The following is a 22579-nucleotide window of genomic DNA, read 5'->3' as shown; positions in this document are numbered from 1 at the left end:
AAATCTGACTAGGAACCATGAGGTTGTGGGTTTGATCCCTGGCCTCGCTCAGTGGGTTAAGGATTTGACATTGCCATGAGCTGTGGTGTAGGTCGCAGATGCAGCTCGGATCTCAAGTTGCTGTGGCTGTGGTGTAGGCCAGCAGCTACAGCTCTGATTGGACCCCTATCCTGGAAACCTCCATGTGCTGCAAGTGTGGCCCTCAAAAGAAAAAAAAGAAAAAAAAAATTCTGTTTCCATAAACAGAGTCTGGGGCAGCACCATAGAATATGGTAGCCACTAGTCCCTTGTGGCTACCGAGCATTTAAAAGGTAGCTAGCCTAAACTTTTATGTGCTCTACCAGTAAGATACTGGATTTCAAAACCATAGTGGGGGAAAAAAATGTAAAGTATATTAGCAATATATTTTAATAGTGATCACACGTTAAAATGGTAATATTCTGGATATACTGGGTTTCATAAAGTATGTAATTAAAATTAATTACATCCCTTTCTTTGTACTTTTTACTGTAGCTGCTAGAAAGTGTAATATTTCACATGTGGCTCTCATTACATTTGTTGGGCAATGCTGAACGAGAGTGCTATCCATGGAAAAGAATATGGCATTGAGAGATATATCTGGCCCAGAATTTGGGTTTTGCCACTAATGAGCTGTGTGGTCTGGGCTGATCATCTCACATCCCTGAATCTCAGTGGCATATTCTGAAACATGAGAGTAAATAGTACTGGTATTATTTTGGGGAAATAAAACCTAAGAACACAAAGTACTTAGCACAGAGTGTCACATAACACATAAGAGACGCCGGCTGCTACTGGCTAGTGCTAACCACCATGGTGGCAACGATATGTCTGAACACAGATACAGTAGCACACAATGAAATTCCCCAAGATTATAGGACTCATTAAACCTTTTTTCCTTCTTGATTGAGAATTCGAGTCAAATCTGACAAGTCTATAGCAGAACCCTCTTTCCACGGTGCTCTGAGCAACTCATCAACAGACTCCCAGGATCACACTACTTAGCCATTCATTTTCTTTCCTATAAATAACCACGATGCTCATGGAGGATAAGGAGAGGGAAGAGCTGGAGTGTGTGAGAGGCCAATATCTTTTATTTTATGATCCAGGGTAAGCTTCCTCCTCTTCTGTCCTCCCACCACCTGACGGATTTGCCAAACAAGTCCATCATGTTAAATGAGCATGGAGAGGAATGACAGGGGCAGCAACCTAGCGTACAAAATCACACTGCAGATGGACATGATGAACACACTTGTCAGGAACCTCTTGCTTTTCACTACCAATTGCACAAAGTCAGGACAGCTTCTCTTTGCCTAAAGTAATGATCCTGCACATGATCAGAGAGCTCCCATTGTCCTCGTTCAGAATCTTGTAAATCAAGGTTAAGCTGATGAATTCTCTTAATTTTTCTGGTGCTTTCATACTTTCAGCTGCCACTCTCATACACAAGAAAAGAATCTGTTCTTTCTTCTGCAGCACTTCCCAACTATTCATTTCATTTGTGGCTCAGATAAGAATTGAACAGCCTCCCCCATAGCAATTAATTAACAGTGCAGCTTGGTATCCATAACCTTCTCCCCTCACTGATCTCTCAAGCATTCATCTGCAACACTTAAAGGGGAGCCTGCTTCAAGGCAGCTCTCACACACTGGAAGAAAAGGGGTGTTGCGGATGTGGGGCTCCTGGGTCTCAATCCATACATTACAGTTGTATTCTTTGTTGACTTTGTAAATATCTGCACCTTTGTCCTTCCGGATGCCTTGCTTTCCCCTGAAGACACTCCTTCCCTTACAGACTTCTCCTACGGTGGCTGTTTATTCACACCTCTTTCTCTGCCTGTGAATCTCAGGTTTAGGGTCTGAGGTTTCTTTCCTGGGTTGCAATTGTTTCTTACAGGCATTTTTTTCTTCCATCCTTTTGCTAAAAAACAAAATAAGCACCTCTTTTTGGAAGCTCATAGCTGAGTAACAATTCAGTGAAGTTGTGGTCTTCCCTTATGGATTTTTGCCATCTACCAACCTCTTCAGAATTTCCTTTTAAGGAAGTTTCTTTTTTTTTTCCCCAGGGCTAATGGTCTTTTTTTCCCTCCAAACCCAGCCATAATTTTGGGTGATTTCAACCTTTAGAGGGGTGGCCCATATACCACCCAGGGCTCTCAGTTCCTTGAATTCTTTTGTAAAACCCACATCCTCCACTCTTCCTTAGCTGAAATCTACGACTGCCTTTCTCTGTGCCTGAACCCAAGGAACTGAATGCAGCTTAAGAAATAATGCTCAGGGTAGCAGGATGCCGGAAGTTCATATTCAGCAAACTCAAATAAATCTTCAACACTGGCAATCTGACCATAACTTCTCCAGTTACCTAATCCTTGAAATCTCAACAATAAGTTGTTCAGACTTTCTCCTCTGGCCTTAAACCATGGATGGCCATGCCTCCCCATGAGAAGATGGCCTTAACTCTTGCAGACAAAGGAAACAAAAGCATTCAGACAAGAATTCCCACATCCTCTAACAAACTCAAGCCTACCTATATATGCAAACCATAACCCTTCCTATCAGTACAGTTGAAGGGCTGGCTCCAAATCACCTTTTCTTGAACTGAGTCCCACATCTCAGTCTCTGAGGAAGTTTACCATATGCCACACACATTTCCTCCCATATAGCTCAACTTCTTTATTCTCATTGGATAGCTTTCAATCTCTGGAAGGACGAACAAACCACATCCGGCTCCAGTCATCACTTTCTCTCTCCCCTACCCCATTACCGGCCCTGCTTTGAGAAGAACTGTGTGTTCCTGCTGTTCTCCATGTCTTTCCCTTCCATTCACGTCCCAGTAACCTGTGCTCTAGCTCCTGCCTCATCTGCCCACCTCACTTCCTTATCTGGGTCCTCAGTATGGCATCAAAAGGAGAGTTTTTAACGCTCTTCTTACTTGATCTTTTATCAGAATATGAGTGGTTCTAAGATCCTCCATAAAACATACTCAGTTCTTTCTCTGTATCCAACTCTCCTGGTTTTCTACTTATACCTCTCACCATGTTAACTTTAATTCCTTAGCAGGATTTATTATCTGCTACCCAGCTATTCAATGGAGGATTTCCTCAAGGATTTGGCCAAGGATTTCTCTCTACTTTCTCTTTTCTTCCCTTATGATATCATGCCAGCTCAGAGAATCAGCTATCCCCTAGATGCAAATTATTTACAGATTCTTATCTTAAGCCCAGAATGCTCCTCTGAACTCCACAAGTTTATCCTAGTCCAACTTTATGTCTTCCACTTCTATGTCACAAAAGTACCTCATATTTACTATTGTTAAAATAAAACATGTGCCTCCAAAGTCCTCTTCCAATACTGCACCATGATCCATGTCCATGCACATGCTGTAAACCTAGATGTCATCACTGACAATCTGCTTTAACTCTCTCCCTCTCTCACACGCAAACCTCCCAGTTCTATCACTTGCAAACTCTATCTGTAGTGCATTCACTTCTCTCTATCACTACTGCCACCACTCAGGCTTCATTCCATTGTCTCATGCTAGGATTTCCCCTAACTCTGTCCCTAACTTTGTCTCGCTATTGAGTTTTGCCCTCTCTAGTTCAGTCTCTGAGATTTTCATTTTGCAATAGAAAATTAATTGTAACATTTCCATTTTAAAAACATTTCAATGGATCCTCATTTCTCTTAGGATAAAGAACAAAAGGTATTATAAGACTCAGCAGGATCTAACCTGAATCCACCTCTCTATGCCCTCTGAGCTACATCCTCATGGGATTTTAGTTTCTTGAATTTACCTTGGACCATTCTGTATTTGAACTTTTGATCATTCTGTACCATCTGTCTAGAACATTTCTGTCACTCCCCACAAATCCCAAATTAACTCTTTCCTCAAATAGTCACTCACCTTTGACTTCTAAACTGAAACCTTCCCTGACCTCTGATTAGATCAATTACCCCTATATATGTCTCAACAGTTTTTAGTCCATAATTTTCTTATATGTTTAAGACGTTTGCATAGTTATAAACACATCACTAAGGCAGCTATATATATAATTTCCCCTAAATTTGCCAAATTTACCATTTTGTTACTGAGTTCTTTTTTCACTAAAAGTAGAAATGGGTAGAGTAGCTAACTCTTGGGGATTTATGCCTCTCCTGCACTAGGCAGTCAAAAACATTTTAGGGTCCTTCTCTTGCATTAGAAATTTGCAACTTACCAAGCTTTTTCTCCTTTCTCCAAACCAGCAATGGCATGCCCAAACAGAGTTTAGAGAAAAAATAACTCCTTATCATAAAAGTTACCTTTTGTTACCAACAAAGTGTTGATCCTAATTTTAATCTCATGGAATATTAAGGAAGGTAAGATGACTCTAATAGGAAGAGTAAAGTAAGGAAATAACATGTCCTACAAATTTATATCAACTAATTCATATGAACTGAAAGAACTGGCTTGAAATAAAAAAAAATCACTTTTGAACATATAGATCAGTTTTATATATGGGTAAAGTTAAACTTTACACTTGGCCTAGCTCAAGCTTGGAGTTTAGGCTCTAAATATCCTTTTCAAAATAGACCTTAACTATTACACCAATAGAAAAATAAATAACTTGACAATCAATATATATGGTAAGTCCTTGACTACTTATTAAAGTAAGCTGTGTTGTCCCAGCATATTAGATTTAATTAATTAGATAAGTTAAATCTAACCTTCAGAATTTTAATTAGACTAAGTAAAGTTTTACTAATTTTATTTAATATGTTATCATCAAGGGCCCACCTCTATATAATTATATGGGATGGTGAGCTCTGGTCTTTGTGGCAGTCCCATTTCAAATTGAAGCAGGATTTTTAGATGAACAGTCCATGTTAGCATTCTGAAACTCATTATTTAACTGGGAGGTCAAAATTTGTCTCAGAGTTAAGTGATGAATGTCATGCCTTGCATAATTTTTTGATTTTTTCTTGGCATAGCCATTTATGTATACATTGTTTAAATCTAATTAATTAACCATAGGAAAACCAAAGCAGGTTGAATGATCTTCCCAGCTTCTGTGTTTAAGGTTCCCAGTCTTTTTACCCATGTGTCATCAGACAAGTTATTACTTGTCTTAAACCTCATTTTCCTCATTTGTCAAGTGGTGGATGATATTGCTGATTTGTGGGTGGCCTCTCCCTTTAAGTGTCCACTAAGTTCTCATGACAATCTACCAATTTTATTGCTCCATATTTAACATTCATTTCCACAATCTGTGGCCAAACACATGTGCCTTATTTCTCTTAGTTCCAAGGCTTGTCTGGGGCGGTCCTATTGATGCCTGCTTGTCAAGGTGTTCTGTTTTTTTGGCTGCACAGTGGCATGTGGAAGTTCTTAGGCCAAGGATTGAACTCCAGCCACAGCAGTGAATAACACCAGATCCTTAACCCCCTAAGCTCCAAGTGAACTCCTGTCATAGAGTTCTTAATTGCTAAGCAATTGTCCTAGAAAAAAATATGCTGGTGTGGTCAATACATGTTAGGTCATAGAAGCATGGTCGTGGTTCAACACATGGGCTCTGGAGTCAGACTGCCTATGTTCAAATCTGTCCTCTCTGGTTCTGCTATTGCGCTGCCAGGGCTAGTTAGTTAACCACCCTATGACGTCCTCAGCTGTAAAGTGGAGTGTTGGGGTGATTATTACTACATCAGTTAATAAGTGTGGTGTCCTTTGAAGAACACCTAATATGTTCTCTGTCCCTATTAACTAGTAGTAATATCAATGCTATGGTCTTAGCCAGGCCATTTTTGTCTCTGGGCCTCGCTTTACTCACCTGTAAAAGGGGAGAATACCTACCTCATAGGGTTTTTGTGAGACAACTGAAATGTTCTAATACCTTTAGGACATTGTTAATTTAGCTAATATGAATTTAAGCCTTTATCACTTCAATTAACAAACATGATAAATGAATTAAACATTAAACAGCAAATATGTTAATATATTAAGCCTCCAAAATCGGTGAACACATGATGAAGTGACTTTGTTTCCAAGAAGGTCTTGCTTTAAAAAAAGAAAAAGTAGGAGTTCCTGGCATGGCTCAGCGGAAACTAAACTGACTAGCACCCATGAGGACGGAGGTTCGATCCCTGGCATCACTCAGTGGGTTAAGGATCCAGCATTGCCATGAGCTGTGGTGTAGGTCGTAGATGTGGCTAGGATCTGGTGTTGCTGTGGCTGTGGTGTAGGCCAGTGGCTACAGCTCTGATTCAACCCCTATCCTGGGAACCTCCATATGCCACAGATGCAGCCCTAAAAAAGAAGAAGAAAAAAAAAGAAAAAAGAAAAAAAAAGTAGATAGTCTGAAAGCCCCATTGGTAAGTCCAAAGAAGTTTAAAATTTTACAAAATGCTCTTAGTCTTCATTTCTATTTTTCACAAACATGATATGGATACTATGGAATTAATTTACATTGGATACTTACTGGCAGCTTTTTCTCTTGTACAATCTGTTTGGCACTTTTTTCCTTACCAACCAGAGTAAAATCCTACCCTATAAAGTCACAGAAATTCCATTTGTCATCACAACTTGCTTCTGAAGGATGGTGGCATTGCTAGATTTTCTGACCTGCATTTTGCTCCCAAAATGTATTCAAATAGAATGTTGAAGCACCTCAAGATACTTGGTACTAGAACCTGAATAGCTACACGGCTGTTTCATGAGAAATTTGGCCTTTCCCTGAGGGAGCTCCCAGTTTTTCTACACAAAAACCAAGTGAGGTGTAACATGGAGCAAGGAGCTTTTTTGCAGTGTGTTCATGAGAGACAGATTTACTTTTAGATGGTGAGGAGTTGTGGGGTCTGGATCAGAATCTCTCAATTATCTTGGCTGGAAGGGAGGAAAGCATAGTTTCTGTTGATAAACAGGACAACCCTTCAATCTTCACAATTGTATTTTGATAGAAAAACAAATTGGAAGCATTTTTGTAGACAGCTTCACCTAAAAAGAAATTAGCAACCCACTCTAGATCTCTGAAATCAATTCTGGTCCCTCCCTTCATTTCTCCCACTGAATACTTAACAAAAAGCTATGTTCTCATTTCTGAACTTGCTGACTGTTGCAAGTGGCACAGCCAGGCACATAGCTTCTTGTGATATGTGATTATGCTGCATGAACTAAGCTAGAAGACTAGATGGCTGACTTTATGCTATCACACCACTAAGAAACATAATGGGAGTTCCCGTCGTGGCTCAGTGGTTAACAAATCCAACTAGGAACCATGACGTTGCAGGTTTGATTCCTGATCTCGCTCAGTGGGTTAAGGATATGGCGTTGCCATGAGCTGTGGTGTAGGTCGCAGATGCAGCTCAGATCTGGTGTTGTGCTGTGGCTCTGGCGTAGGCTGGCAGCTACAGATCTGATTAGACCCCTAGCCTGGGAACCTCCATATGCCATGGGTGTGGCCTGAAGAAGAAAGAAAGGAAGGAAGGAAGGAAGGAAGGAAGGAAGGAAGGAAGGAAGGAAGGAAGGAAGGAAGGAAGAAACTAACTTTCTATGGTTCTGATACTTTTAACCAATTTAGTCATTTGCTCTTTTCTTTTTCCCAGAGTGGATAGAATATATTTCTGGGAATCCTTTATTTCTAGCACATATTTTTTTCCATAATGCTTTGCCTTCTTTTTCTGTTTTGTAATCGCCTTTTATTATTGTTACCAAAGTTTTATCCCTTTTTCCCTGACTCCCATTTCAAATATAGAAGGAAGAAGTATATAAATAAAAGAAAGAGAAAACCTGAACAAGCTCAAGAAAAACTCTGAGACTGCAATATTGCAATACTCAATTCATTAAGAAGCTGGAAAATGAAAGAGAACTCTACCACCAATGGATTAAAATACCATTTCCCAGGAAAGTCTTACACCATTCTACCAAGGTAATTTGGTCAATAGCCACTAAAATCATTTTTTTATATATAAAGTCTTAAAAATCTAATAGTAAATACTGCAAATTATATAACTATTTTCATCTCCTTTTTCCCTGAATAGTCAGTCTATGTTTGGAAGACTGAATTTATAGCCCGTATAAATGATAAGGACTGATCCTTCATTGTTTGCAACTATTTTACATTTTCTAAGTTTTTCTCATCCTTTAAGACATCAGCTCCTTCTAGATGTCTCCCGTGACACCCACATTGGGCTAGAACACTGTATTTCTGCTTCCACAGTACTTGCTCTGTTACATGTACATTATCTATTTTCTGCGTCTGTTCTCCCACTCTAAAGTAGGGCTTTATCTCAGTAATCTTTCTATCCTCAACATAGCACTGGAAATACAGGACATGCAGAATACATGTTTATTGGATGCCAGCTGGAGAGTCTTAATGGATGGGTCAGATGTGGATGAATAACAAGTGTTAGTCTTTCTCTTGCTTGTGTGATATTGCACGTGCTATTTTCTGCCTGAAATAGTGTCTTCCCACCAAACAGTTAACTTCTTGTCATTCTTTAGGACTCTGCTTAGAGGTTGCTACTTTCAGGGCACCTTCCCTGAACTCCTAAACTGGGGGTGGGAGCTCCTCCCCTGGCCTCTCTTGCCCATCTGATCTTTGGTCTCACAGGACTCCACTCCAACCGACTCTACTTGTCCCACTTTCCCAACTAACTACACCATGTGAGAGCAATGAGATAGTCAGCATTATCTCCACTGAATCTCTGAAACACTGTCTGGCACTATGGTGAGAGCTCAAACGATACTGACAATATTTCAACAAATCAATAGACAAACATAATCTCACATTCATATTAAATTTTGTTGAAATAAAAATGACACTAATGTCCCATTCTTGTTTTTAGTTTTCTGAAAGAAAGAAAAAGAAGAGTGGACAAATATGGAGACTAATAAAAATGGAGACTGATTTCCCTGATAGCTCCTGCAAAATAGACACAAAGGTAAACTCATGAATTTTCTCCTGATTCTTCATCCTTGAGGATGAATGGCAGGATCGTTTTGTCATCCAAGCTCAAAGCTCAGAGCCATCTTTGACATTTTCCTCTGTCTTGATCCCTTCATTAAAGCAGCTGCCAGTTCCTACCACACTACTGCTCTAGTTTGTCTCTGAATCCATTTCCACCCTCACCACCTTACTGTGGAATTTTTTTATTTGCCTATAGCCAACTAACAGCACAATGAATGCCCAAAGCTTTTTCTCTGCAGTGCTCCAATTCTTCCAACACATGCCTTCAGAAGCCAGCTTCTCTGAGAACTGTCCCAAATTATGTCACTAGATTGCTACTAAATGTAAAGGCTCCAACCATCCATAAACTATGTATAAATGCCTCTGCTTGACCTTCAAACCTTTCACAGCAAGTTTCACCTAAATGCCATCATATGGGATAGAGGAAATGAAAATGTGTTTAGTTTTATCCCAAGCAAGTAAGCACAGTTTCTAACAGGTAGCAGATAATCAATAAATACATGCTAAAATGGTCAAAAAAGGAAATCTGGGGATGAAACAGATATCATGCTACCTCCTGCATAAAATCCTTTAATGAATTTTCACTGTCTATAGGATGTGGTCCCAACTTCTGAGCATCACTTGATTTTATCCACCTCTCCCTCACCATTCTTGCCCGGGCTCTCTGAGCTCCAGCCTTACAAAATTGCTTGCTTCCTTTGCTACTCTGCCTTTGCACACAATTTTCTCTCTCTGATTTTGTGTCTGCCTCTTATTTGTCCTTCCAGATTAAATTCAGAAACTTTCTTGTCCCATTCCATTGTGCACTAGCTACTCTTAAGACAGAGTACAAAGCCATCATTAGTACAGAATGCATCTAGCTCTCTGTATCCCCCATTTTATGGTAAATTCTTTGAATACTGGGATACCATCCTCTTTTTTGTTCTCAGGGTCTACCATAGTACTCATATGTAATATACTTTGGTGAAAACACTTTTTTGTTCTACTGGCTACAATTAACTACCCTTATACAACCAACAAACTACTAAATTTCTGGATTTAATTTCTACTTCAGACCCACTGGCCTGTATACCATATTCCATTCAAAACAGAAAAAAAATTACATTTTCTAACTTTCATGTTTTCCCTAATGTCATTCTGAATTCATTGAAATTTCTCCCATCGTTCAGCACACGTGAAACAAGAGGGTCATATCCTCTTTTTACTTATAAAATTTCCCAAAGTTTCCTTTAGCTTTGTAATATTTTCTGAGACAATTACAGTAATAGTTGCCAAACAATAGAGTTATTCAGCTCTTTAAGTTATTCTATACACCATGACATAAACTTCTTTAGAGTAAGAATCATGTTCTATTTGTCTGTCTCCTCTAAATTACATCATTCTTGAAACTTAACACCACTCAGTGTTAAAGTAATGAGAATGTGTGTTACAACAAACTCTAGAACCCAATGCAATGGAAATGGAGTAACAAGACTGTGAGCCTCTGAAGAATTTTTTATTCCATATACAGTAATATATTTTTTATTAACCACTATCATATCGAGATTTAACTTTCTTTTCTTGCTCACGTGCATTTCTAACCTTCAGCCCTAACTCTTCAACCAACTTACTTTATATTCTCATTGGCAGGTACTTCGGGCAACTGCACGGTAATCATGCCATCCAAGTTGGTCTTCCCAATGAAGGCAGGCTTGGTACGTAACACATCTGGAGCAGTCTTTGCTGTCACTCTGTGCTGTAGTCCACCAGCACTGTTGCCACGATTTGTCAACACAAATGAATAGGACTTCTCAGGCTTCAGGTTGACGATCAACTTCTGTGTAGCTCGGCCATCCACTTCTTCCACCATTTTCCCGTCATCATAAAGAATCTAGAGAGAGACAACCAAAGAGATTCAGTTCTCAGTGAGGCCATGAATATTTTCTAAACTAATGTGTTCTTGCTTTTGGAAAATATATATAGGTCATTTCTAACTGGCATTTCCTAAGCCCATAAGTACTCATAAATTCTAGAGACTGCATCTATTTTCTTTAGGTTCTATTGTGTAATGATATAATGTTTCTAAGTCTATCAAAAGTACATGAAGAAATGTACAATAACTTATCAATATTTAACCTGTCAGGTGTATGTAATCTTAATGGAATGTACCCCAAAATGCTTTAGGTTTTCAGTGCATTATCCACACTGCTTATTTCCTAAACACATCCATTCTCATTCCTAAATACATTTTTACTTTCAAAAATGTTTCTATGTTCTTTATTTCACAGATGTGTACTTCTTGCTAACATTTCTCAATAGCTCTCAATTGGCAAACTAAAGTTTAAAATACACAGATAATTCAGGCCAATACATGAATTATTTAAATCCCAGGACAATGCATTATAAATAGGTAGAAACCATGCAAATTTCATTTTCTGATGGGAAAAAAAAAGCACTAGCTTAGATGTAAAAAGTTCAGCAAGTGCTAGGTCACCCACAAGCAATGCTAGCCCTGGGTTTGAGCTCCTCTCTCCTCTCTAGATGGGAAAGGTCACACTGCCAAAGAGGCAGACTTAGTCAGGTAAAAGCCACAAATGCGAATGGCAAGTATGTGTGGCTGAATCAAAGAGTGCTTTGTAAAGCATGCTTTGTAAGTAACTTTCCCAGGTGAAGGGCCCCCTCCATTTTTACCCCTGATATCTTACAAATTAGGAAGAAAAACTTACTTTGAAAGGCATGGCAGAATTATAATTCTCCGGAATCTCCCACGACAGGAGCACTGAAGTCTTCATTACTGCTTTGACATGAAAATTTTTTGCAAACACTGCTGGAAAAGGAAAAACAGTGTATTTACACTACTCCTAAAAACCTATGACCTGTCCTTTTTCCACTGTGAACCATGGGGATTAAGCTAGATTGCCATCTACTTTGATCACAGAGAGAAGTGTGCTGTGCCTACCTGTTAAAAGCATTCATTTTATTGCCTCATCCTCATAAAGATGTCTCCTTTCTCTCCAATTCAGTCAACTATATTGTGTTTCCTTACCTGAGAGCATTGGGGTGCTGTCAGCCAGACCTGCATGGCATTCTATAACTGAAGTCTAAGGCATCCACAATGTATGAAGTTTTACATACTTTACCTTTTCGCTTTGGCTGAACCTATTAATATGAATGGCCGATCAGTTATTTATAGCTTCAAAATACTGATTTCCAAAGACCGACATTCCTTTCTTTAAAGGAGAAAGGCCGTAAGCAGACAAATCCTACCTTGATCCACAGGCAGTGTCCTGAACTGGACACTGGGACTATATGGCCCGGGCCCTTTGCTTGTGTGAGCACGTACTTTTACATCATATGTGGTATCTGGTTTTAAGCCACTGAGTGTCATAGTGGTGTCAGCTGGAATAATAAGCTGCTCCATTGGAAGAAGAGGGGTGTTGATATCCCTATACAGAAGTGTATACTTGGTGATAATGCCATTTCTCTCGGCCAAGACAGGTGGCTGCCAAGATAACTGGACGGAGGTTGAGGTGGTGCCTTCTGAGTGGAGGTTTTGAGGGAAGCCAGTTGGGACTTCTTCTGGGACAGAAATCTCCTTCACCATCTCCTCCCCGAAGCCCACTTTGTTTCTGGCCGAGAGCCTGAAGATATACGATGCTCCTTTGTGGATGTCAGTCGCTGTAAAGTGATCTTCTTTTTCAGAGAACTCCAGAGTAGTGAGAGGCTCCATATCCTTTCGGCCAAATTTTAGACGGTAGCCCTGGAGGGGTCCAAATGTGTCCACAGGGGGGTGCCACTGAATGAGAGCAGTATTCATCTGAGTGTGGTTAATCACAAGTCGGGGTTTCCCTGGAACTGGAGCACAGGGAATGGAGCAGTAAGACCAATGTACTTGGATGTTTGCATTTCAATCACTGCTGAATGGGACCACCACTCCAAGGGCATTCCCAGTTCTTTACTTAGAAAAAAGCCAGTGCTTGGTCTATATAGCTTTGTGAAAATATATTCCTTCTCATACTCTTTTAAGGTAGGGTGAGATATTAGAATTTGATAATGGACACAAAACAGGAATTATTATTGAAATAATAATTTAAGGGAATATTTTAACATCTTCACATTTCAAATCTTCACACATACAGGTTCATGCTGCAGAAAAAATGAATCTGAATAAGGATTAGCCAATTAGGTACAGTTAATAAGAATAATAATTAAAATATATTTAATTGTTGGGTGCATGAAGTGTACTAGGCACTGTACTAAGGACATTACATGTAGTTTCTCATTTGATTTACATCCTTCGCTTCTGATTATGTACTCTGATTAGTTATTATCTTCACTTTGTATAATAATAAATGAAACACAGAGAGAAAGAAAGCTGAAGTTAGATGGGCAATATGGGAAATTTAAATGGGCCTGTCCAAATCCATAGCCCAAACACTTAACCATATTGTTAAGTTGATTATACATTTAAAAAAAATAATGTTGTTTAGCTTACTATGAACCTAACTTATATTTTTTGTTTCTACCACCTACACCAGCCATCCTCATCAAATTCTGCATCTAGTAAAATGGGAATTTTATAAAGACCCACCCCACATTTTCACTATAAATTTAAATGAGAAAATGCATGTAAAAGTCTTAGGATAATATTTTATATTTCATCAATAATAATCATAATTTTAATAATCAGAATATTAAACTATTTGTGGTCAGCGGATAATTTCCCAGTAAGTATATAATTATACAGTTGCATAATTTCTTTTTCTTTTTTTCTTTTTTTGTCTTTTTTGTCCTTTTCAGGGCCGCACCTGTGGCACACAGAGGTTCCCAGGCTAGGGGTCTAATTGGAGCTATAGCCACCAGCCTATGCCAGAGCCACAGCAACACCAGATCCGAGCTGTGCCTGTGACCTACACCACAGCTCATGGCAATGCCAGATCCTTAACCCACTGAGCGAGGCCAGGGATCAAACCCACAACCTCATGGTTCCTAGTCAGATTCATTTCCACTGCACCACAACAGGAACTCCCAGTTATATAATTTAAAGTTAAGTAAGTTAGATATGTAAAGTGTTCTAATATACTCAATGTATTATCACAACTGTTTTTTTTTTTTAATGAAGAATGATTATTCCTGTAATTTTCAGACAAGAACAGTGGTAAACAACACAAAGCTAGGAGTTTCTTTGGAAATAGTCCAAAGATGGGCTAGGAGAGAGGAGTAACACCAGAAACAAAACCAAACCAAGTTAATAGAAAGGGGAAAAAAGATGGTCAAAAGGGAGGGAAACTTAACTAATGGGAGAGACACAATGAAAAATAGTATCATTGGGAAATAGACAGAAGTTCAAAAACAGACAAAAAACTAGAAAGATGCTGAGCTAATACTTGGACTATTAACTTCAGAAATTTTCTTGTTAACTTGTTCATTATAAATTTCAGAAAGTGGGGACCCCAGGGGTGATGTGCTCTGTTTAAAAACACATTTGTTGAGATATTTCTATCCTTAACCCATGAAGTATTAGTTTTGTCTTATGTTCATAGTAAATGGGTTCACCACATATGGGAAAACTAGTTTCTGAAGTTCTTAATGGCACTTAGATAACATATATACGTTGACCCAGAAACCAAACCAATGCAAACCAAAAGCTATAGTCTCAATGTTTCTCATGAAAAACCATGTCCAGATATCTTACTAACCAAGAAACTCTCAGAACAAGCCCATTCACAAGTTGGAGAGTGTCCAAATTATTCCATTTACTTTTACTTTAAATCTATTTAAAATTATTTTCATTGAAAAATCACATTTAAGGTAGATCAGCAGATACCCTTAATTCCTCTTTATGTGTGTACAGCATTTACATGAACTGCCCATCAAAATATCGATGACATCAAGAATTGAAACACTTGAGACTGCTGAGAAAAATATGGACCATTCAGCAGAGAATACATCCTTCAGTAAACCAACCTCAGTTGAAATTATTTGGTAGAAATACAACTATTAAGCCTCAACATTTTCCAGGGGCAATATATTTTATTAAGTACATTTCTCAAATTTTTTTTCAAAATTCTGGTTATAAGGAATGGCATCATAGTAAGTTCACTGTGCATCTTGTTTCTATAAGATGCATGTAAAGTGAGGATAAATAAAACAATTTTAAGTTATTTGCAACCAGAAATATAGAATGCTTTCTAATAATGTTTTTCAGGCATATTTTTATTATCTGGTGTTTCACTTCATAATATTGCTATGGCACAAAACCGAAAAAACTTATCTGGCAAATTCCAAGAAAAGGCAAATCATGACCTTATGAAAATGCACATCTATTCTTCTGTTATAGTCAATACTTAGATTGGACAAGTGCCTTTTATTTTCTGATACTGGCATGCCCTTTCTCATTCTGGGATATAAACACCATAGGCTGGAATCATGAGATCAAAGTAATGCTCTAGAAGTAAGAGCATCGGTTTTGATCCACTGGTTCCTGCTGCTGTGCCAGAAGCATCTGGTCTGCTCGCCACTGCCAAACTTATGAGAGCCACTCCTTCCCTTGAAAGAAGTTTCACTAAGCCCAAAAACCATGAGACAATCAGCCTGGAATCACCAAGATGTGCAAGTGAAGGACTAGAGAGCGAAATGGAAAGCTGAGGCAGCTATAGGAAGAACTGCCAGCACTCCTTTAGGAGAGGCTAGCCACATAAAGGGAATGCCTGAAGTCTCCACAAATGTGTGATAGCAGATGCCATATAAATAAGCAGGGGTAAGCATCGTGGACAGTTAGTTGTATTTCATCTGTGAAGTAACAGATAGAAAAAAGAGAAAAAGAATTGAGAGTTCTACAACACCACACGCACAGCTAAAAACAATTCTCTGAGAAACTTCACATACTGGCAATGACAACCACTGCATTTCTGTCTTCCAGAAATTCTATGTATGAAAACTTTACTAACTTCTCCCTTTGAACAAAGACTTATACACTGGCACACAGGCATCTGGGTGGGAAAAGAAAAGATGGATAACGCAGAGTCCTTGTCCTCTGCATGATTCATGCTTGAGGTTGGGAAAATGCAGAAGAACAGTAGGTGGTGCTGTACATGGAGTCACATTCAAGGTTTCTGATGCCTTAGGGCTACTGTGTAGACTGCTTTTAAAGGTCACCTGGTAGCAAGGTCAGTGGGTCTGAGTACTCCAGCTTAGGAGATGGAGGATTGGCAAAATCAAAGACTCTTAAATACTTACTCTGGGGAGACAGGAGGTCACTTTTGGCAGTGTTTTAGTTAACTTCATGGAAGATCAGAGAGGACCCAGCAGCATAGTAAATAAAATAACTCTAATTTATGTCATGGCATATAATCTCTTCTCCCTTTTGCCTTTTTGATTCTTCTTATTTCCTCACTATATTCTTCCCTCTTGAAAATCTGCCAGGACTTCAAAAAAGGCATGCATGTGCTGCTGCCCTTTACTTCTATGCAACAGCAATCCCTGGAGATCAACCAAGGCACTCAGTCCCAAGAGCTCAAATGTAGCTTCAAATTAACCTAGCCCCTAAGTACCAACAATCATAAATGACTGACCTAAGCCTATTACTTCCAAATTCTCCATGTCATAGCCATCTTTTCTACCATCCTTAAACATAGCTGCTCAGTACAGTAGTGAAATTTATTTAAAAATATAGAGAAAAATTCAAGCCAAGATGTTTGCCAAAAGATTTGCCAGTTGCCTTAAACTTCAACATTTCAGGCAGTGGACCAATTATGATACAGAAAAATGGGAGTATTAACAAAAAATGGCAAAAACACCATTATCACTAAAATAGAAAAGCCAACATTTTATTCAAAAGCATCAGGTTACATGAATCCTACATGGATTGCCTAAGTTAGGGCCAGTACTCTTTATTTCAAAATATGGTTGTTCACAGAGTCTAGGAACAATATATTATACATAAATGCATCCTAAACCTGGGAATTACATTATTAAAATAAAATTTCACAAGAACTCCTAAATTCTCCATAGAAGCTATAACTAAATACCCTTATAGTTGTGGTTCCTAGGAGTTCGCAACTGTTAGATAAACACAGTAATTCTTCATAGTCACATAAATACAAGAATATCGTGTGGTAGTATATAAAATAAAACAAAAGTAAGGTGTTCACTGATTTCCTGGGGATAAACCATGACCCGGCAACAGCTTTTTTTATTATAGGTTAGCAGCAAAGAAAACTATAGAGGTTTTTTCTTAGAGGAATTACATATCTGAATTCTCTCACCTCTAACCCAGGATCAGCAGAGGTCTTGAGGGATAAATGTGTAGCCATCTAAATTTCAAGCATTTCCTCAATACTCATGTCTCCATTGATAAAAAAGATCTGATACTGTGAATGCAAATTCTAGAATAAGTCTGTATGGGAGTAAGACCTAACAGTCTAAAGAATCTTCTGCATGGTGACTAAAAAGTGATGAACTAATCTTGGTGGCATTAAAATAGGCAATACTATCCTTTTTTCTAGGATTCACATCCCTTGCCTATAAATCCTCTACTTTTTCACCCATCTTATAGGACCCCCATCTATGGGCAATAGGAGTTTGATGCTTCCTGGAAAACATCTCAGGCTTATAATGACACAGTTAGGAATATGGTTAAAGGAAATATGTTTTCTTCATTCTGAGATTCCATTTCAGGGGGTTACCCTTGGTTGTCTACATTCCAAGAGAGGCTGTTTCCAAAGCCAGACAGCATGTTCCCTTTAACATGCTCTGTATCTCCTATGCAGGATACTGAATCAAATTGATACAATGGTATTTTAAAAAAAGAAGAAAAAAATGGCCCAGAAGATTTTGCCTTGAAGGAGTTTTGCCATCTGTAATCCTGCTGCTTGAGGCAGTTCCAGGTGGCGGGATATGAGCGAGGCAAATCTTATGACATTTAGACAAATTTGGCAGTGAGCACAGCACCCAGGAGGGTACTCAGCATCACAGCTGTTCTTTGCTTTATGCCTTTACAAAGAGGTGTGTTCCTAAAAAGTTGTGTGAGAAGTGATTTGGGAGGAGTAAATCAAATCATAGTTTAAATGTTCCATGGGAGATTTCTATATAAAGGGATTGAAAGAGAATACTGCAATTATCTCTTAATTTATTGTTTTTTACAATGTCAGGTCTTCTTTCATGCTGGCTTTTCCTAATGTGGCTAACCAAAGTAACTCTAAACAGTGCTAAGAACTTTTGTTCTTCAGATAAGAGTAATCCGATATTATTATTTTTTGCTTTTCTTCATTCTCTTTTCTATTTCCTATCTTTTGTGTAATTTGTCCTCTCTAGAACCTCCATAGCAAGCGGTGAAGTGGACAAATGAAAACAAAAATAAAAAAACAACTTTAAGTCATCAACCCGATTCAAGATGGCAGCTCTTCTAATGGGGATTGTCATTGCAGAGGTTGAAGCTGTCAAGTGATTTCCCTTAGTTGATGATCAAGTCTCAGCTCAAATATCCTTTCTCTAAGATATCTTCATCACTCTTTCTAAGACAGCCCCTAGAAGCTGCCCTATTCTTAGTGCCTTCACACCTTTATTTTGATTATTTATCACTTCCTGGCATTTTATTATATGCTCATTTGTTCAGTTGTTAATTAGCCAGTCTTGGCCAGAAAAATAACTTTCAGGAGGCAGAATCTTTCTGTTTTGTTAACTGTTTCATCCCAGTACTGGAAATAGTACCTGATACATAGCAGGTGCACAAATAATATTTATTGAATGAGTGACGGAATGATTTGGGCAAAACAGGTTCTTCAGTTATTTTTACCTTCTGAACTAAATATCAAAAATCACAAAAGGTGACCATAGCTTATTTTCTTCTCTGATAGAAGCCACCCATACCATTTGGAACATTACTATTATTGCTACCCAGAACATATTCAAGACACATGTCTGAACAGATACGGTACCTGCCCCAGTGGTGGACACCAGTTTGGGTTTGCTGCGAGCTCCATCTCCTTTCGTGGTGTAGGCTGTGACAGTGAGGGAATAGGACGTTTCAGGCTGTAGCCCAGAAATAATCATGTCCTGAAATGACACAATAGAATAACACTACTTCAAATCTGTGCCGCAAGGGCCCTGAGGGGAAATCGAGGCATCCTCCTTCATTCTGCGCATGCGTGAACATTCCCTGCAGCCATGCCAAGCACTGGACATTTCATGCCTAGAGCTCATGCTGTGGGTGATCTGTCTTCATGCTGACAAGGAAGTGTGGTCTTTGGCCATCCTAAGAGGGAACTCTAAGAGGTAGTGCTCAGAACCCCAAAACCTAGAGCCAGACCTCCTGAATTCTTGATTTTAAATTTGCCTCCCCTTATCTATTAGTTTGGTAATAAAATGGCAAGTGAGTTTAACCTGCCTATGCGTCAATTTCCCATTTGAAATTTGGAATGTTAGGACCCAGTAGGACTGCTAAAGGAGTGAATGAGTTTTATCAGGTAAACAGTTAGAACAATGTGTGGCTCGTAGTGAAAGTCCATAAACTAGTGATATGCCAGCAGTTCTTCCACTGTGGCCTGGCCTTCAGCCTGCTACTGGGGCTGATGCCAAACAGTAAGTTTTATCACCATGTAAAGATTTTGCCAAATGGTTGATCTGTTGGACCTAGATATCCGGAGAGCCAGAGAAGTTTCTAAGGACTCAAGTAATTCATTATCGGTTAATCATACAGACTATGAACAAAAATCATCACACACTAAAGAGAATTTTCTGATGATTTAGAGGCCAGGCCATAAAACCAATCAGCAGGACTGGTTCTATCACATAAAGAATATGTGTTCAATTAATTCTGACAATTTAGAAAATGTTAAATATTACAAACTACTTATTAAAACTCTTAGTTTTCTCTTAGTAAGGGCCCAAAGCTATAATGGTTATAAAAATAGATAACTGGAGAACTGTTCTTCCATACTGGAGGTTACATGATTCTTCAGATAGAATGCTGGCTATTAATGTGCTCTGGTGGTTTCTTTGGAGCACCACACATACACAGCAATTAAAAAACCCTTTTGATTTTTAGCACAATTATGTTTTCAAATTCAATACAGATAAATTTAAGAAAATACAGAATGCCATTGTCTTGCACATCTAAAGACAATTCAAAAGTGAGAGTTCAGTGCATGGATTAAATTGGTGGAGGACAGTAGGATATTGCAGTGTGAGGATGTAATGGGCACCAGAGAACCCAGCGGTTGAATCCGATCCCAGTGATGAGAGTTTTTCCTCAAAAGAGTGGGAAAATCACCAATATGGAAATCCAAGAATTTCAGACACCATTCTGAAGATCCACTGGAAACGGCATTCTATTAGATGAATAGGCGAATTTTAGGATAGGAATTTTATGTTCACGACCTTGGAATGGTTTCGCTAAGATTACAGAGAATATAAAAACCAAGTGAACCACCCGCAAGCAGCACTTTAAATTATGGTGGACACACTGGCTATTCCAAAAATAATGATGGGTAAATGCTGACATTATTGTTTCCATGGTCCCTCTTGTGTCACAGAATTACTGATGAAAGTGGGCAAGACTGGGAGGAAAAAGAAGCAAGACTTGGTTCCATCCCCAATTCATGTGGCAAGCAATTGATATACTCTGAACCTTAGAAGTTTCTCATTTAAGTGGGGTTAACCACAACATACCCTAACTATCACAAGGGTTGGGAGAGGATAATGTAAGGGGTACCATCTGAAATTTTCAAGGCCTCTTTGGCGGTGACATCTCAGCTGGATGAAACACCATCTGCCTGGATCACATCACCTCCAGGCTGTGGGCGCCCTTCCTTGGTGGGTTCCATCCCCACTGTGGGGTCCTGTGACTGACATCAGGGCCACAGTTCCTCAGGTCTCTTTGTGCTCTCTGATCCCATCTGCCCTCTACTTGCCCCTGCTTTTTAAAAGCTAGCATTCCTGGATGTTCTGCCACAGGCTCTAGTCTGCTGCATTTTTCTCTAAAACTTAAAGAATTTTTTTCTGCCTATACCCTAAATTGACTTCTAATCCCGACCTTCCCCCCAGGGTTCCAAAGGCATATACATTGTAAATATATGTTGGAGATCTTCCCTGGACTGTCCAGTGTTACCTCCAGTTCAACTTAACTAAAGCTTAAATGTCATTCCCATGAGCAGACTCCCCCCCCCACCAGCTTACATATTTTAATAAATGGTAGAGCATCTCCAAAACCTATGAGCTTAGACTTGTAGTTGCCAAGGGGGAGAGGGGGAGTGGGACTGATTGGGAGCTTGGGGTTAATAGATGCAGACTTTTGCCTTTGGAATGGATTAGCAATGAGATCCTGCTGTGTAGCACAGGGAACTATGTCTGGTCACTTATGATGAAGCATGATAATGTGAGAAAAAAGAATGTATACATGTATGTGTAACTGAGGCACCATGCTGTACAGTATAAAATTGACAGATCACTGTAAACCAGCTATAATGGAAAAAAATAAAAATCATTGTATATATATATATATATATATATATAAACACTTAGAAGGCAAGTGTCACATCTTGTGTCTCCTATAGTAACTAATACATAATAAACTCTCAATTAAAAAAAAAAAAACGTCCACTCATCCACGTATTCTAGGAAAATTCTTATATTTTATATATATATATATTTTATATATATATATATATAAAAACTCGCAGTTCCTGTCCTGGCGCAGTGGTTAACAAATCCGACTAGGAACCATGAGGTTTGGGGTTTGATCCCTGCCCTTGCTCAGTGGGTTAAGGATCCAGCTTTGCCATGAGCTGTGGTGTTGGTCGCAGAAGCGGCTTGGATCCCGCACTGCTGTGGCTCTCACATAGGCTGGTGGCTACAGCTCCGATTAGACCTCTAGCCTGAGAACCTCCATACGCCACAGGAGCAGCTCAACAAAAAGGCAAAAAGACCAAAAAAAAAAAAAAAAAAAGAAGAAGCAAAAAAAACCCTTATAAGCAATCTCTGATCCCTTCTTCAAATTCTTAGCTGGTTAGTATGCTTTTGTCCACTCTTCTTAAAAAATATTGACCACAACAGTCCCTTTTTCATTTCTGATGCTCAATTTTTTTTTATTTTTTTCTACTCCATGTCTAATTTAGGAAACAAACTTTTTATTTGCTTCCTGGTCTACTATATTTTTCTCTCTAATCTATCCACTAAGTTATTGACTTTAAAGTTTCAGGTAATGACCCATTTAGTAGGTTATAAAATCAATCTAGCCATTCAATATCAGAATTGTGTTTTTTAAAAGATGGAATATACTTGAAATCAAAATATTAAAACTTGCATATATTTAAAGGTAAGGTATTATTTTGTAAAATATTTATCTTAAACATATGCATGAATTGGTCATGGCATACAGTGCATTTCTTACTCTGGTCGTGGACAAATATGTTTATAACACATTACTACGCTGTTGATTTTGTGAGAAATGACAGTTTGACCATCATAACTACCAAGGTTCCCTACAAAGAGCCCTGTGCTTTGGCGAATATATATATTTATTTTTTAATAAATGAAATATACCTCCTATAGGCCTCTATCTTATTGCTTTTTTAAAATAATTTTCTATATCTCTCCATTAGTGAAGAGTTAAAGACCAGTTCTTTCACTTGACACTTTAGG

General features: G+C 38.7%; 1 protein-coding gene across 11 annotated transcripts in view; it reads right to left on the bottom strand.

Moving 5' to 3' along the window:
* The window catches only part of PTPRD (protein tyrosine phosphatase receptor type D), a 523599-nt gene that overhangs the window by 160075 nt on the left and 340945 nt on the right, over positions 1 to 22579 (bottom strand). For 6 of the 11 annotated variants that reach the window (XM_047767650.1, XM_047767655.1, XM_047767660.1 and 3 more), the window contains 4 exons: positions 18877 to 18994; positions 12206 to 12793; positions 11665 to 11762; positions 10570 to 10829 (listed from right to left, as the gene is read on the bottom strand). In XM_047767650.1, coding sequence (XP_047623606.1) covers positions 10570 to 10829; positions 11665 to 11762; positions 12206 to 12793; positions 18877 to 18994 — 1064 coding nt within the window. Of the gene's footprint in view, positions 1 to 10569; positions 10830 to 11664; positions 11766 to 12205; positions 12794 to 18876; positions 18995 to 22579 lie in introns of all 11 variants that reach the window. The other 5 variants (XM_047767649.1, XM_047767654.1, XM_047767651.1 and 2 more) reach the window with 1 other exon arrangement.

This window comes from Phacochoerus africanus, chromosome 2, assembly GCF_016906955.1.
Source record: "Phacochoerus africanus isolate WHEZ1 chromosome 2, ROS_Pafr_v1, whole genome shotgun sequence".
Taxonomy (NCBI): Eukaryota; Metazoa; Chordata; class Mammalia; order Artiodactyla; family Suidae; genus Phacochoerus; species Phacochoerus africanus.
This window is presented reverse-complemented; position numbering and strand designations above follow the sequence as displayed.